Source organism: Palaemon carinicauda, chromosome 5, assembly GCF_036898095.1.
Source record: "Palaemon carinicauda isolate YSFRI2023 chromosome 5, ASM3689809v2, whole genome shotgun sequence".
In the NCBI taxonomy this organism is placed as follows: domain Eukaryota; kingdom Metazoa; phylum Arthropoda; class Malacostraca; order Decapoda; family Palaemonidae; genus Palaemon; species Palaemon carinicauda.
The window spans coordinates 157,824,679-157,841,614 of NC_090729.1; the positions used below are offsets into that span (position 1 = coordinate 157,824,679).

General features: G+C 36.9%; 1 protein-coding gene across 1 annotated transcript in view; it reads right to left on the bottom strand.

Annotated features, from left to right (window-relative positions):
- Positions 1-16,936, bottom strand: part of AGO3 (Argonaute 3) — a 431,904-nt gene that overhangs the window by 50,433 nt on the left and 364,535 nt on the right. The window contains exon 18 of the mRNA XM_068374249.1: positions 12,600-12,704. Coding sequence (XP_068230350.1) covers positions 12,600-12,704 — 105 coding nt within the window. The remainder of the gene's footprint in view (positions 1-12,599; positions 12,705-16,936) is intronic.

Here is a 16,936-nt window from a genome sequence, read left to right on the forward strand (position 1 = left end):
AAAGTTTGCTGAATGTTGAGGATGATAGGGAGGCAGATATAATTGCTGTTCCAGGTGTTGAGGTGCCAGTGATGGGAGATGAGAATGAGAGAGAGATTACAATAGAGGAAGTGAGGAGAGCAATAGATGAAACGAGAGTAGGAAAAGCATCTGGTATGGATGGTGTGAAAGCTGAGATGTTGAAGGAAGGGGGTGTGACTGTACTTGAATGGTTGGTGAGATTGTTTAATGTGTGTTTTGTGTTGTCAATGGTACCAGTAGATTGGGTCTGTGCATGTATTGTACCACTATATAAGGGTAAGGGAGATGTGCATGAGTGTTGTAATTCAAGAGGTATTAGTTTGTTGAGTGTAGTTGGAAAAGTGTATGGTAGAATACTGATTAATAGGATTAAGGATAAAACAGAGAATGCAATCTTGGAAGTACAGGGTGGTTTTAGAAGAGGTAGGGGTTGTATGAATCAGATTTTTACAGTTAGGCAGATATGCGAGAAATATTTAGCAAAAGGTAAGGAGGTGTATGTTGCGTTTATGGATCTGGAGAAAGCATATGATAAGAGTTGATAGGGAAGCAATGTGGAATGTGATGAGGTTATATGGAGTTGGTGGAAGGTTGTTGCAAGCAGTGAAAAGTTTCTACAAAGGTAGTAAAGCATGTGTTAGAATAGGAAATGAAGTGAGCGATTGGTTTCCGGTGAGAGTGGGGCTGAGACAGGGATGTGTGATGTCGCCGTGGTTGTTTAACTTATATGTTGACGGAGTGGTGAGAGAGGTGAATGCTCGAGTGCTTGGACGAGGATTAAAACTGGTAGGCGAGAATGATCATGAATGGGAGGTAAATCAGTTGTTGTTTGCGGATGATACTGTACTGGTAGCAGACACAGAAGAGAAGCTTGACCGACTAGTGACAGAATTTGGAAGGGTGTGTGAGAGAAGGAAGTTGAGAGTTAATGTGGGTAAGAGTAAGGTTATGAGATGTATGAGAAGGGAAGGTGGTGCAAGGTTGAATGTCATGTTGAATGGAGAGTTACTTGAGGAGGTGGATCAGTTTAAGTACTTGGGGTCTGTTGTTGCAGCAAATGGTGGAGTGGAAGCAGATGTACGTCAGAGAGTCAATGAAGGTTGCAAAGTGTTGGGGGCAGTTAAGGGAGTAGTAAAAAATAGAGGGTGGGGCATGAATGTAAAGAGAGTTCTATATGAGAAAGTGATTGTACCAACTGTGATGTATGGATTGGAGTTGTGGGGAATGAAGTGATGGAGAGACAGAAATTGAATGTGTTTGAGATGAAGTGTCTGAGGAGTATGGCTGGTGTATCTCGAGTAGATAGGGTTAGGAACGAAGTGGTGAGGGTGAGAACGGGTGTAAGAAATAAGTTAGCGGCTAGAGTGGATATGAATGTGTTGAGGTGGTTTGGCCATGTTGAGAGAATGGAAAATGGCTGTCTGCTAAAGAAGGTGATGAATGCAAGAGTTGATGGGAGAAGTACAAGAGGAAGGCCAAGGTTTGGGTGGATGGATGGTGTGAAGAAAGCTCTGGGTGATAGGAGGATAGATGTGAGAGAGGCAAGAGAGCGTGCTAGAAATAGGAATGAATGGCGAGCGATTGTGACGCAGTTCCGGTAGGCCCTGCTGCTTCCTCCGGTGCCTTAGATGACCGCGGAGGTAGCAGCAGTAGGGGACTCAGCAGTATGAAGCTTCATATGTGGTGGAAATGTGTGGCACCCTAGCAGTACCAGCTGAACTCGGCTGAGTCCCTGGTTAGGCTGGAGGAACGTAGAGAGTAGAGGTCCCCTTTTTTTTTTTGTTTCTTGCTGATGTCGGCTACCCCCCAAAATTGGGGGAAGTGCATTTGGTATATGTATGTATGTACTAAAGTCACTATAAGCACACTAGTTGTGTACAGGTTCCTTACACCAAAATGTGATCCTGCACAAAAAGGAACAAAGTGGGATATGCACACGTGAGGAGAGGCGATGCAAGACTGAGGCCAAGTGAGATAAAGAGAGGGTGTTGTGCTGTGTGTGGAAAGGAAAATGGCGCGAAGGATCCTGAGTGCAAAGGTGTACAGTTAGTTTGAAATTATCGAGCTGCGAGAGTACTTGTAGCAAAACTGCGAGTGTATGATTGTTTTATGCAATAGGTTACTATTAGTTATCATATGAATACCTTCATTTCTCTTTCTCTCACTTTCCGTATTTAGATTTTTAATTCAGATATTGTTAGAAATTTTGTATCATTGCTCAATGTATCGATTATGGGAACACTAATGTTAATCGGTAATGGATTGAAGGGAAATCACTTAATTTGCGATTTGCCTTCTGTTAAAATAATCTAATTATGTGATTCTCCGTTTTGTTTCTTTGTAATTATTTAATTTCAGCTTGACCGCCTGGCAGCAGCAGCAAATGCCAATGTCTGTCGTTTCCTTACCATAATGTAAACAAACCACAAGTGTAGAGGTGTGTTTTAGTTAATCTGACTCATGAAAGTAGATAGAAAGTATAAGAGAGAATATGTAATTAAGAAAAGAGAAATATTACACATGGCCAAAAGCAAACTTTAACAGATTATGGGTCCAGGGTACGCCAACAGTGGAATAAATCTCATAAAAAGAGGGGAACATTTTGGATTTAGAACGACATCATGTACTACATCGTGAAAAGAGCAAGGTACGGAGAATGGCGGGCGAAGACGAAGATTGAAAAAGACTAAATTTTTTATGAATCTAATTATTTCTATTGGGCAAAAATAAACTAGAGCAGGTCTCACTCAGAAGAGGTGGTGGGAATCTTTAGATCTAGGATATGCTGAGGATCAAGACGACTGGACGCAAATGCAATTTCAAAGAAATAAAGATGAGCTGAGTTATATTACACAAGTGGATAATTTAGATCTGAACAACATCCTTGAATGCACACAAGCAAAACATGCGTGGGCTATTTTAAGCGATATCCACACCAAAAAAGAATACATTTCAAATTGTTGTGCTAGAACTGTGCAGATGCAAAAGAAAACTGAAGAAATGTCAATGAGGGACTATATAGCGTATGTAATCAGATTGGCCAGAGATGTAAATGCTGCTTTAGGGGAAGAAATGGCTCAATTGGAGACTCAATGGTAGTTGTGTTTGTGCCGGGAGGTCTTAAACATATTCCCAAATATCAAATTTTGTTAAAATCACAGTTCTCAAAAATTGAAGATTTAAATATCAAAACTGTAGTCAGTACTGCTTTTAGAGGAAAGGCAAGATAAACTTGAGGCAAGAAACGAAGAGAATCTTTCAGTTTATAAAACAAACTTTAGAAGAGATTCAAGAAAAGAACTTGAAAATTCAAGCACAAATTATAAAAGAGAAGGCGCAAGAGGCTTTAAGAGAGAGGACAAAAGATTTGTCTGCCATGCCTACCTGGACATACAGTACAGCAAAATACTGTCCAAATTTTGAAGAAAGAGATAATGAAGAAAGAAGAGAAAGTGAAGAAAGAAGAGACAGAAGAAAGAAGACAGTAAGGAAGAGACAAAATAAAAGCAGAAAAATATCGGGGAAGAACACAATATGACAGTGATAGACAGAGAAAGTGAATCCAAAGAAGAGGAGCTTTCAGGAAAAGTTGCCAAAACCAGAATAGATACAAAGGCAATTGCTGCACCAACTGAAAATGAAAGCGAAAAGACGAAAAAGTTGATGCCATTATGAACAAGTCATCAGCGAAAGAATATCTTAAATTAATATGGAGCTTCGATTCTAGTACTAGTGATCACATGACATCTCATAAAGACATACTTGTTGATTTTGACAATAGTATCACAGGTAATATAAAGTAGGGCAATGGAAAAGTCTTCAGTTCTAGGCAGAGGTGTAGTGATTATGAAAATGAAAGACCAGTATGGTGGATATGAGATGAAATTACAAGTACACTATGCTCCTAATTTAGATCAAAACCTGATGTCTAAAAGAAAATTTGATGAAAACGGTTTCAAGTTGTGTATCTACAAAGGTGTCAAACAAATGAGATGTAAAAGAAATCTTTCTGAAAGGATACTGGAATGAAGCAGCAAAGATGTATCAATGCAAAGCCAAGAAAATTTTACAAGGAAATGAAAGAAAATTCAAGTACAATGAAAATATAGAAATCACAGGAAATAGAGTAACGACAAATTTGTGGCACAGATTTGGACATGTACAACCCTTACCCAAAGTTTGTGAAGCAAAAGGAAAACTTGAATACTGCACAACATGAATGGAAGGTAAGTCCAAAAATAAGCCAATGCCTGCAAGTGAATCAAGTAGTAGTGAAGTACTAGAAATAGTACATAGTGATGTTTGTCAGATTCCTGAACCATCATCAAATGCAAGTGGAAGACATTACTTAGACACCTTTTTGGACAACCATTCAAGGTAAGGTGAAATTGCTACAATAACCAAAAATTAAAGAATGGAGAAATTCAAGGAATACATGGCCAAGACAAAGAGGAAACACAACAGACTTTTGCAATGCCTCCACACTGATAATGGGAGACAGTATTGTCAGCAAGGAATTCTTGGTTTTTCTTAGAGAAGGGAATATAGAGACGGCTGACAATCGCGTTCTTTCCTCAGCACAATGTAAGGGCTGAACGCCTAAACCAGCGTTTGCTGGTCATAGCAAGATGCATGATAATATAGTCTGGAGTACTTCACAAATTCTGGACTGAAGTCATTCTTCATGCAAATTACATCAAGAATAGAATAATGTCAATGGGCATAAACGAAATTCCATTCATGCTGTGGAATGAGAGAAACCTCAAACGTGATGACCTGAAATACATCAGTGTTTGGCTTGGGCTAAGCTAAGGGAGACTCCATAGCTAGAAGTTCAAGCAGAAAGATGTCTACATGAGGGCTTGTCTAAACCAAAGGGATTAAAGTTGTGCAACATCAACAAATAAGACATGATCGATGCCATTAACGTTGACTTTAAAGATGAGATTTACCCTTTCAAGATAAAGAAATCAGCAGTATGAACCACAACCAAGAAGCAAACAGTAACACTCTTCTTATCTGATCCGGACACTGATAACAACACTGATTGGAAGAACCATTTCTCCGATGATGAAACAAGCAATAGAAACAGGGAAGATAATCAAGAAGACAAGCCTGAAAACTGGGAGAACAGTAAAGAAAATCAAGAAGAAATTCCTGAAAAACAAGAAAATTTAAATCATCAAGAGAACCATGACGAGGAACCTAATTTGAAAAGATCCCAAATGAAACCAAGGAAGTGCCAACGTTGCAAGGTCAGTACAGATTTCCAGCATTTTCCGAACGACCCATTGACTGTCGAAGAAGCACTCAATTGTCCTGACAAAGACAAGTGGGATGCTGCAAGAAATGGAAGCGTTAGAAAGCAAGGACACCTGGAAAATAGTGCCAAGACCAACAGGCCACAAAGTGATTGATTGCAAGTGGGTATTCAGAAGAAAATACAATGAACTTGGTGTGGTAAATGTACACAATGCAAGACATGTGGCCAGAGGGTTCTGCCTAACACCTGGTGTGGACTACATTGAGACTAATGCTCCTGTAGTGAGGAAATCGAGCATTAGACCGTTACTTGCAATAGCTGCTGAACATTCATGGTCTGTTGAACAGCTTGTTAATTCAGCCTATCTCAACAGTGGACAGAAGGAAGTATTTTTATGGAACAACCAAAGGGTTATGAAGTTGCAAACAGAAAACAATTTGTTTGTGAAGTAGAGAAAAGTATCTATGGCTTACTTCAAAGTGGTAGAAATTGGAATAAAGAGCTAAACAAGAAGCTGACAAAAATGGGCCCGAATAAATCTGAATTTGACAGATGTGTCAACAATAATGAAGCAAAAACAACAATTATCGCTATTCATGTAGATGATTTTACCACTGTTGGAAGTTCAGATGATGTGATATTTCAAGAAAGAATTACAGAATTATTAAGCCGTAAAACATCTAGGAGAGGCATCAAATATTCTTTCCATGAAATACACCAGAGAAGATCCATCAACAATGCTGATCCATCAGACACACTACATTCAAGAAGAGTTGGTAAATCAAAATCTTGCTGAATTGAAAGGGTTATCAATGCCATTAGCACTAAATTTTAGAAAAGGAGTCCCAGAAGATGAGGTATGTCATGTAAAAGAATACAGAGGAATCACTGGTAGCTTGTTACACCTAGTAAATTATACTAGGCCTGACATAGCTTTTGCCACAGCAGCACTATGCCAGAAAAATCAAGACCCTCTCTAACAAAATCTGAAGACTGCAAAACATCTGCTACGATATCTCAAGATGACTCTAAATTTAGCCATTTGCTACCAGAAATCTCAAGAACATATAACAGCATGGGTGGATGCAGACCATGCAGATGATCATGATGGAAGAAAATATATCTCTGGATTTGTAATCATCTTGGCAGGTGGACCAATATCATGGAGAAGCAGTAAGCAGAGAATAACTACTCTCTCAACAAATGAACAGTAGGATCAAACTTATGTTCAAAGGGCAAAAACTTTGTACTCCTTTGTGGTATGCCTGTGTGCAAACAACAAGGGTGCAAGATACTGATGCCATTACCTTGGGTTGTCTGCACACATCTCCTTCAATGTTACATTGAATCGTTCTACTAGCTCATTACACATGACATGATAAGGAGTAGTCTTTATAATCCCCACAAATGTCTGTATACTTTCTTCATTCATGGAGAAGTTCCTCTATAGCAACCCTTTGTATGAACACCTCTTCCCCCAATCCTTAGTGGATATAGCTAAGGCTAAACCCTTTATAACTAATACTTGTCTTCAACAGAGAAGTTTTCTGTCCCAGCAAGAGTTCCCAAGGCAACTTGCATGAAACCCTCAACCCAAACTGCACTAGTCGACAAACATGTTTTCTTAGTGATAGAAAGTTACAATTCCAACCTTCTCAGACTGAGCTTCAATCTCTGAGTACTTCAGCATTTTTTTTATATATAAAAAACTCTTGGATGCAGCAAAGAGGAGAGATGAGTACCAGTTCATTTTGCAGAGGTCAAGGACCTCATTAGTGAACTTCCACAGGTAGGAGCTGTCTTCGTTTTCAAAAGCATTAGACCTTTTCTCTGTGGGAACAGAGCTTTGTTTCTAAATGTTTGAGATAGTCGTGGACCTTTAAACTTTCTCTTTATATAGCTCTGAATGTGGATCCCCTGGATGTGACAAGAGATGCCCTATACTTAGACAAGAGCAGAGTACACATACACATACACTTGTACATACACATACTAATACACTTGCACCTATACCTCCAATGAGCATGATTCAAAAGGTCTTGAAGATTCCTCCAGAGTATTTTGGGACATTGGTACTGGTGACATCACTCTGACTGAATGGCTCATAATTTTCTCTATTCCAGTGTCTAAGGACAAAGTCAAACCTTCGATCAGCACAGCTTTGTCAGACAAGCGGGAATTAGAATACAGTATCTCTGCTTCCTTCTTTCTATATAATAACCTTTATGTTTAGCCTCCTTTCTAGTCACATTTTGAAGAAAGAAAACTTGAACCATCCAGAATTTTACATTATATATCTGCTTTGAAAAAACTTCTCAAGTAGGAGTTAAACTCAGACATGTTCCACTAGACTACACAATCTTTTGTCTTAAAAACAACCATCCCAACAAACTACTCCTTTGGTTTCTTGGTCTCTCAATTGGGTTGAATTTTTTATCAAGTTATCTAATACTATTGTTTCCCACAGTGTTACTTCAGGAAGCTACTTTTCTAATAGCTATAGCTTTGGGAGCAAGAATCTGTATTGGCAGCATTACAATAAAACCTGGCTCTTTTTAAACCAATAATGAAAAGCTTCTCCAGAGGCAGAATCCTCTTCATGTCATGACTCTATAGTCAAAGGATAGCAACCTCAGTCCAGTACCTATCTGCAGTTATACCTGTAGAGATCCACATCCGATGATGGTACTGCATTTGAAAATACCCAGATCAATAAGCCCTTTTCTATAAGGGCTATCCCTATTCTAATGACCTCCCTCATCATAAAGGCAGATCCTCTCCCCATCCCTAAAATCACTCATGATGTGAGATAAATTGCTTCACGGCTTTTTTTGCTTATATAAAATCTCAGAACATACAGAGCTTTGGTTTGGTCTGGACATGAAATATTTATTAAGCAGTACTTGAAACAAATCAAAACTAAACACGTAAAGCTCGTAGTGGCACCTACAGGAGGTAACCCGACCAAAGAGAAAACCTCTCAATCTGGACCCTTAGGTATTTTCTTGTTGTATTTAATTCCCTGTTCTAGCCTTTCACGGTAAATTTTTGGAGACTGTAAGGGACCTCCCCAAAAAAAGGTTTCTCCTTCATCAAAACAATTTTTTTAGCTTGGTATACACTTGTGACTTTGGCAGACAAAGGAACAGGCATTGAGACACTACAGTAATACCTCGGTTCTCGATCATAATTCGTTCTGGAATTGTGGTCGAGAACCGAAACAATTTTTCCCATAAGACATAAAGTAAACTAGATTAACTTGTTCCCAAGCACCAGATAAATGTTCACATTCAAAACTAAATGCATAATAAAGTAAGTTTAAACCCTTTTTGTATTATTTGCTTACCTTTGTAACTGCGGCATGATGGCATACAGGAATGGAGATGGAGGAGGAGGATTAGTGCTTTGAAGGAGAGTCCCCCTTCCATGAAAGCAGTAAGTTGGCCAGGGCACCAGCCACCCATTGAGATACTACCGCTAACGAGTTATGGGGTCCTTTGACTGGCCAGACAGTACTACATTGGATCCTTCTCTCTGGTTACAGTTCATTTTCCCTTTGTCTCCACATACACCTAATAGTATGGCATATTCTTTACAGATTCTCCTCTGTCCTCATACACCTGACAACACTGATTACCAAACAATTCTTCTTCACCCAAGCGGTTAACTACTGTACTCTAATTGTTCAGAGGCTACTTACCTCTTAGTAAGGGTGGAAGACACTCTTTTGCTACGGTAAGCAGCTCTTCTAGGAGAAGGACACTCCAAAATCAAACCATTGTTCTCTAGTCTTGGATAGTGCCATAGCCCCTGTACCATGGTCTTCCACTGTCTTAGGTTAGAGTTCCCTTACTTGAGGGTACACTCGAGCACACTATTCTATCTGATTTCACTATCTCTTGTTTTGTCAAAGTTTTTATAGCTTAATATAGGAAATATTTTTTTTAGATGATGTTACTGTTTTTAATATATTTTATTTTTCCTTGTTTCCTTTCCTCACTGGGGCCCCTGGGCTTATAGCATCCTACTTTTCCAACTAGGGTTGTAGCTTAGAGTGTAATACAGTCATAATAATAATAATAATAACCTGCTTTCAGGAGTTTTTACCCTTCTCTGCCTCTTTTGCTCTTGTGACTCAATCTCAGCAGTTGCCTGTAATTTTTCTCTAATCAAAAACCTATCCATCGTAAACCGATTTTTTCTTCATTGAGCTATTCTCCTGAAGTGGGACATAACACACACATTAAAAATGTTCACGGAACGATTTACAACAACTGTGTCCAGATGATATTTCTCAACAAAAGGCTGCAGTTCACCCAAGTTTTCACACATTTTATTGATTGAGGCACTTGGAACCTCCTCCCTTCCTTCATCCTCTTCTGGTGAAAGGTGTTCTACCATATCCTTCTGCTGCTGTTGCTGTTGATGCAATAACTCTTCGGTTGTTAACTCGGTAAAGTGTCCTTCCACAAGCTCATCAATGTGCTCTTTTTTGACCGCAAGTCCCAAATTTTTTCCCATGGTCAAAATACCATCAATGACAGCACTTTCTTTGACTAGAGAATCCAATTCACACTGAAATCCCTCAAAATCTCTCTTTGGTACACATTCTGACCCCAGGTTTCTCTATCCCGAATTCAACATGCGGTACGTTACAGCAATCCAAGCACTGTCAATGACATTCACACAGCTCAAGATACTAAAGTGTTCTTTCAAGAATTCTCAACGTATTAGCTGTGTGTCATTAGTCACTTTGAAACACTTTTGGAAAAGAGATTTTGTAGTTTTTTTAAATTCAAAATGACCTGTTGGTCCATGGACTGAAGAACCGGAGTCGTATTCAGCAGCAGGAATTTAACTTTGTTGAAACTGAATTCATCCTCTAAACTTGGGGTGAGCAGGAGCATTGTCCTGATTAACATGGATTTTATTGGCAGATCTTTGCCGTTAGATATTCCTTCACTTGGGGCAAACACCTCGTGCACCCACTCATTGAAAATCTGTCTGGTCACCCATGCCTTTGTGTTTGCCTGGAACATAAATGGCAATTTACTTTTCATTATGTTGTTCTTTTTAAATACCCAAGGGTTGTCTGAATGATAGACAACCAAAGGTTTTATTTTACATTCACCCCTAGCATTTGCACACAACAAAAGTGTGTGCCTATCCTTCATAGGTTTGTGTCCGGGCAGTGATTTTTCTTCCTTTGTAATCTACATACTTGCCGGCATTTATTTCCAGAATAACAATTGAAAACCTGTTGAGGAAGAAACTGTTCTTCCTTCATACTGCATAAGCATTAAGTTCTTTAACAAAGCTTTTGGCTGCAGCTTTGTTTGAACTTGCTCCCTTGCCATGTCTTGTTACACGATGTATGCCAGTTTTGCTTTTTAATTTCTCGAACCAACCTCTACTGGCTTTGAACGTAAATGTTTCACTTTCGGCACTTGTATCACGCATTTTCTTTTCTAGGTCACCATAAATTTGTAAGGCTTTTTCGCAAATAAAAGCTTCACTAATGCTATCACCGGTTAACTCCTTTTCCCTGATGAATATTAGCAGCTGCTTTTCCATTTCCTCCATTACTTGAAACCTTTGCTTCATTATCAAAGTCACACCTTTTCCAACATTAGCTACCTTTATCACTTTTTTGTTCTTGAGGAAAGTTGAAATCGTGTATTTTGGAATACCCTACTGCACAGCAAGACACGAAACAAGAACGCCATTTTCAAATTTGGCAATTACTCCCTTTTTTAGTTCAATTGTTGTTCTCACTGTTTTCCTCTTCTCTTTCTGTTCACTTCTGGCTTTCTTTGGACCCATAATGAATGCCCAGAGTTAATGAAAAAAGGCCCAAAACTTCATATTAGCATAATCTAAAATACAAGGGAGCAGCCCGCAAGTCCTCCTTCGATGGCAGGCTGGCTTAAACTGATGCTGTGAAGTTGGCAGTTTGGGTAGACTCAGCTGGTCAAGTTACGAAAATTTGTTCGAATTCGGAGACATTTTGAACTAAATTTTTTTGGCTGAATACCGATTTACTCGAGTTGTAAGTTGTTCGAGTACCAAAGTTCCACTGTATGTAAAAATGCAGAAACACTATGGAGTATACCTTAATATAACACATTATCTAAAAAAAACCATCATTTATAAAGCTAAGTTTCACTTCATATAGGCTTGAACTTGGGGGCAAATGGACGTAGGAAGGAATACATTTTTTTAAGATTTATATATAAAAAAAAAAGTGGCTGGGACCTAACTAACCTCATTTCCAATCTAGCTGTTATACTGCCTGTATCCTTCTCAAATTATAATACTAATAAAGGATAGCACCTCAACCACATAAATTCTCACACCTTGTATTTTTCTGCAATCACAAACGAACTCTAATTTTACACACATCAGGAGAAGATAATGCTAAATGTTAAATTAAGGGATTTTGACGAAGGAAAAATCTATTTCTGAAGAGAGACCTGTTGGAAAACAGCCTGTGAATAGTGGTTTTCACACGCCCCTGATGTATACAAGACACTCACGAGGTGCTCGCGCGAGGGTAGTAACCTCTGCATTCCATGCTTTTATTTTTCTCTGGTATATTTGGAAGATTTATATCAGAAAAAGTAGAAAGAAGGACTTTTTCACCGGCCGTCACAGGTCGACCCAGAAAATGGGTTTATATAAACCTTACTTTACTTAATACCAATTTGCTGGATATTAGGTTCACCCAAATCAGGATGGGAATGGTATATCTTCTGAAATTCAGTAAAACCACCAATAAATGATAACAATACCATTCTACAATGTGAAGATTTGTTTCTGCCTTTTATTATCTTTGGGTTAGCATTCTAACAGAGAGGTTTATGAATATTGAGTAAAATTCAAGAAGAAATATATACAAAATAAAAATGAAGCAGAAAGAATGAAGAATATTTTAAATGAAAAGTTCAAAATATTCAATTGAAATTTATTGGAAACACCAGAGTGAAAAGGTTTTATCCTGCCTAAACCTGGTAAGTACCAAACCTAACTTTAAAGATGGACTGACACATCTGCAATATTTGAATGCAATAAAAAAGGCCAATTATCAACAATGGGTTTGAAGTGGAACAAAGTAATTGTAGAGCATACAGTATATAATGTAATTTAGCTAAAGAATTAAAACTCCATAAATTTCTTTTCTAAGCCTTTCTCTTGCTGTATAAGAACTTATACAGTATATGCCTTAACTTTTTTTTTTTAATCACATAAGGAATTAACATTATGGTAATAGCCTCCTAAAGGTCAAAAGGTTGGAATGAATGATATGGTACTGTACCTGCCTCACATGCTGGGATACTAGTAGAAAATCATACCAGTAACGTCTTGTTATGGTATGGTCTACAACTGACCCAGGAGGTGGATTACTCAAATCTCTACCACTCTGGAATTAAAAACATTCTTCATAAGCTATTAATTAGCAGAATTGTTGCAAAAAAACAACTTTACCATTGTTCTTTGTACTAATTATTCTTCCCAATATGTCCCTTCTAGCACACATTCATGCAAGTACTGTATAACAGGCAAGCAAAATTCAAGTAGAAATAAAGATAATGAAAACAATCCAACAAGCTGCACCGAAAAGTAGGCTGAAATAAAATTCATGCAGAAGTTTAAGCTATATCATAGAGTAAAGAAATCATTATAATAAACATACATTGATAATGCCGTACATAAAATTTCTTTTCAAAACTGGTACTCTATCAATCTTTAAAAACTGGAAAGGCTTGGCCCTCTTCAAATCTATATATTATTAGGGCATCCTGTTAAAATTACCAAATTACAGTAAACTATTTTGACAACTGGCATCTTGTGGGTCATGTCCTCACTTTCTTGACACTTGGTCATCTTTTATCACTCTCTTTATGCTCAGTTTTGATAAGGAATCTATCTACAGAGGACTGCCTTGTTCTTTTCTTTAAAAGGTCATGGAAATGCATCACCAAATTGTCAGTAAATAGAATCGCTTCTTAGCCTGTCAAAGCTTTACCCGGGAGTTTTTTCTACAAAACTTTTCAAGGTTTCCTACATCCTTAATTTCTCTATAATTTCACTTAGAAGATTGAGTTTTGTCAAACTGTCCCTCCTCCTCCTCGGTTGCAATCTCTGCATTCTTTCAATGATGCACCTTACTCGGTTCCAATACTATTGCTTTTCACAAATACGGTAGGATCCCCAATTATGTGAGACTGGTCGATCCAAAGCCTTACAAATTAAAAATCACATATCTCAAAACACATAACCGGTTTAACTCCATTAGGGCCAAAGCAAACGACGACTTACCCATTCAAAAGTTTTTATTACCTATTTTCAATAATTTCAATGTACTAAAATTATTTCTTCTATTACATTGTTCATAAAAATAAAACATCAAAGAGGTTTTAAAGTAGTAATACCTTGAAAAAGGTTAAATTTACACCTGGGATGGGTATAAATACCGTATACCTTCGCATATAGGACGTCCTAAAATGAGGACAAATTTTCATGAATTTAGAGGTCACATTTGTTGCATAAGACGAATGGTGAATTGCATAACCATCAATGTAAAGACTAGCTTTAGCTGTATCATTTAAAACTTCTAACTAACTAAAAGGGGATTTTATATCATGCTTTTCCTAAACAAGTCTTCTAATATGGAAAAAATCCATCATTTTGCTTACGTTAATCTCTGATAATAACGAACAAACAAATACATTTACACATCAGTGTCTAGGTTGGTCTTTGCAGCAGATATCTTGCCAAACATTGATCATATAATGATTTTGTTATTACTAATGCTGTTTTACTTCTTTTCAATTAGAACTTACAAAAAATATTGAATGAATGCGATTTTATATCAGGTTTTTCCTAAATAAGCCACCTAAAACGTTTCCACTTGTTTAAAACTCATCGTCAATCATAACAAACAAACAAATGGATTTGCACATCCAATCATCGAAGTGATAACTAATGATAATAAGAGCTTTAAGTAATGCTATTGCAAATATTTTACTTAACGAATCCATAAAAATTCCTACACACATCATAAAACAGGAAAACCATTTTGTTTGCGTTTAATCAAAAATAACTAGCAGCCATTAATGACAGTATGATAATTTACCATAATTATAAACTTTAACACAGGGTAATTATACAACATTCCTTTTCCAAAATACTTTTCAAATCTTCAGTTATAAGTCAGTTTGATTTCAAATCAACTAGTACCCACATCAATTATGGAACTATCAACAATAAAGGGGAAAGTACTAGACTAGTTTTAAATTAAAGTTATCAAACAATTGGGTTACCACTATAATGTTCCATGTCACAGATAGTGCGAGATTGGTGAAGTGAGGATAATTTGAATCTTAATGGATTTGTAAAGAAAAATTAATATTATACTGATAAAAACATCATTACAACTTACCACGCTGCTATAGCGTTTTATTACTATCGCACATACTTTCAAGGCTGCCCAAATACCTTTATGACTGCTATAGCACACCATAGTTGTTCAAGAAGTTGAAATATTTCTAGGTCCATCAGCGAGTACTTAGTTGACTTTGTGAAGAAACAAAAGTGTCATATGAGAGAGAGAGAGAGAGAGAGAGAGAGAGAGAGAGAGAGAGAGAGAGAGAGAGAGAGAGAGAGAGAGACACACACACACACACACACACACACACACACATATATATATATATATATATATATATATATATATATATATATATATCTCGATTCATGAACAATGATAGTGCAATGATAGTTATAATATACGATAGGGTCCCGAATTTTGCAAGAATTTAGTCGATAAATGGCCCCGCATAAATGGAAAATCGCATATTTTGAAACAAATAACAGGAATAATTCCAGTAGGGCCATGGCAAACAGAAAATTGCCCATTCAAACGCGTTTCCCACCCATTTTCATTTCTTTCTCTGTACATTTTTTAATTTTTTCTAATATTAAATTGTTCTTATAAATACTGAAGCTAAAACATTTAAAATGTTTTAAAGTTTTAATAACTTGAAAAAGGTTGATATTATCAGGAAGGGTGTAAATACCATATATTTCCCCTTATAACACGACCTAAAATTAGAAGTAATTTTAATAAGTTTAAGTCATATCTTGTGTAAGACAACTAGTGAATAGCAAAACCATCACTGTATAGCTTTTGTTGTATCATTGAAAATCCAAAATTAACGAAATAATCGCTTTTTATATAATGTATTTCCTAACCACACCAAAAGGCACACCATCAAAATCGGAATCCGTTGTTTTGTTTACGTTCATCTCTGATCATAGCAAAGAAACGAACACCTTTACACATCTGTGTTTAGGTTAATTTTTGCAGCAACAGCTATCTTACCAAGTATTGATTATAAGATGATTTTGATTTTGTTATTACCAATGTTGTTTTACTTAATTTTTCTTAGAACTTCGAAATAAATGAAATTAAAACGATTCATATGTTTTTTTTTCCTAAAGACGCCGCCTAAAACAAAAACCTAACGTTTGTTTACTGTACCTCCCTTGTCGATCATAAAGAGCAAATGAACGCATTAAAACAAATGATCGAGGTCTCTTCTTTCCACAAGTATACTCACTCACAAACAAATTTACATTCACGCATTCACATGTAGCTGATCAGAGATTACACATCAAGAAAGTTTATCTCTTTCCCTTTCTAAACCCACGTACATAAACAAGCAAGATATTATAATTATGACAACTCCTCCAATTATTGCACTTTCTGTCATCCCAGTGAGTGTATAATATACATTCTCCATTTTGAGGTACATTCTAAATGAATTAAAACTAAGTAGGACTATGTACGCTGATATAATAGATGCCCTGATGTTTCTAAGAGGCAATAGGAGTTACATAATCAGTTTGAACTAATATGTTTTCCGGATGCATGCTGCCATTATGAATGTTGAGAAGAATGATTTTTGTTACAAATTACTTGGAAACGACAGGTATTGGTTCAAGTTCCATCGATGATTAGACTCTTCTAGACTTTATTTTTATCATTACTACTAGTAGTAATGGCAGAAGTATTAGCAGCAATAGTAGTAGCAATGGCAGTAGTAGTAGAGTGAGTAGCAGAGGTAAAAGTTCTATTGTAACTATAAATCACTAGGAGCTATTACTAAATTTATCATAAGTATTGACATCATCGCTGTTATTGTTAATACTATCATTATCATAATTTTTATTATCATTAAGTTTATTACCACTTAATATAGACACATGCGCATATGATGTTCCCATGCTAATTTGCCCTTATTAAATTTGAAATTTTCATAAAGAGTGGATTCTAATCGTTTAGATTGGAGTGGATTCTAATCGTTTAGATTGAGCTAGGTTATAGTAAGATAAAAGTACGGAATTACAGTACGTTATTTTTTCCATACAGTACGGTACGGAAAAATAATTGAGGGTACGGTACGAACTTACGGTACAGTATGCAGCAAAACTAGCGATACTTAAATTCAGTGATTTTTGTTCGAATGTCATTAACTGGCAACTCTTACATTCGTTACATTTCTAATGAGACTAGGTTCCTAGGACGAAGCATTTTAAAACTTTGCTGGCTCCTCAACATCCGGATCTCAGCATTGATAATGTTTCTTT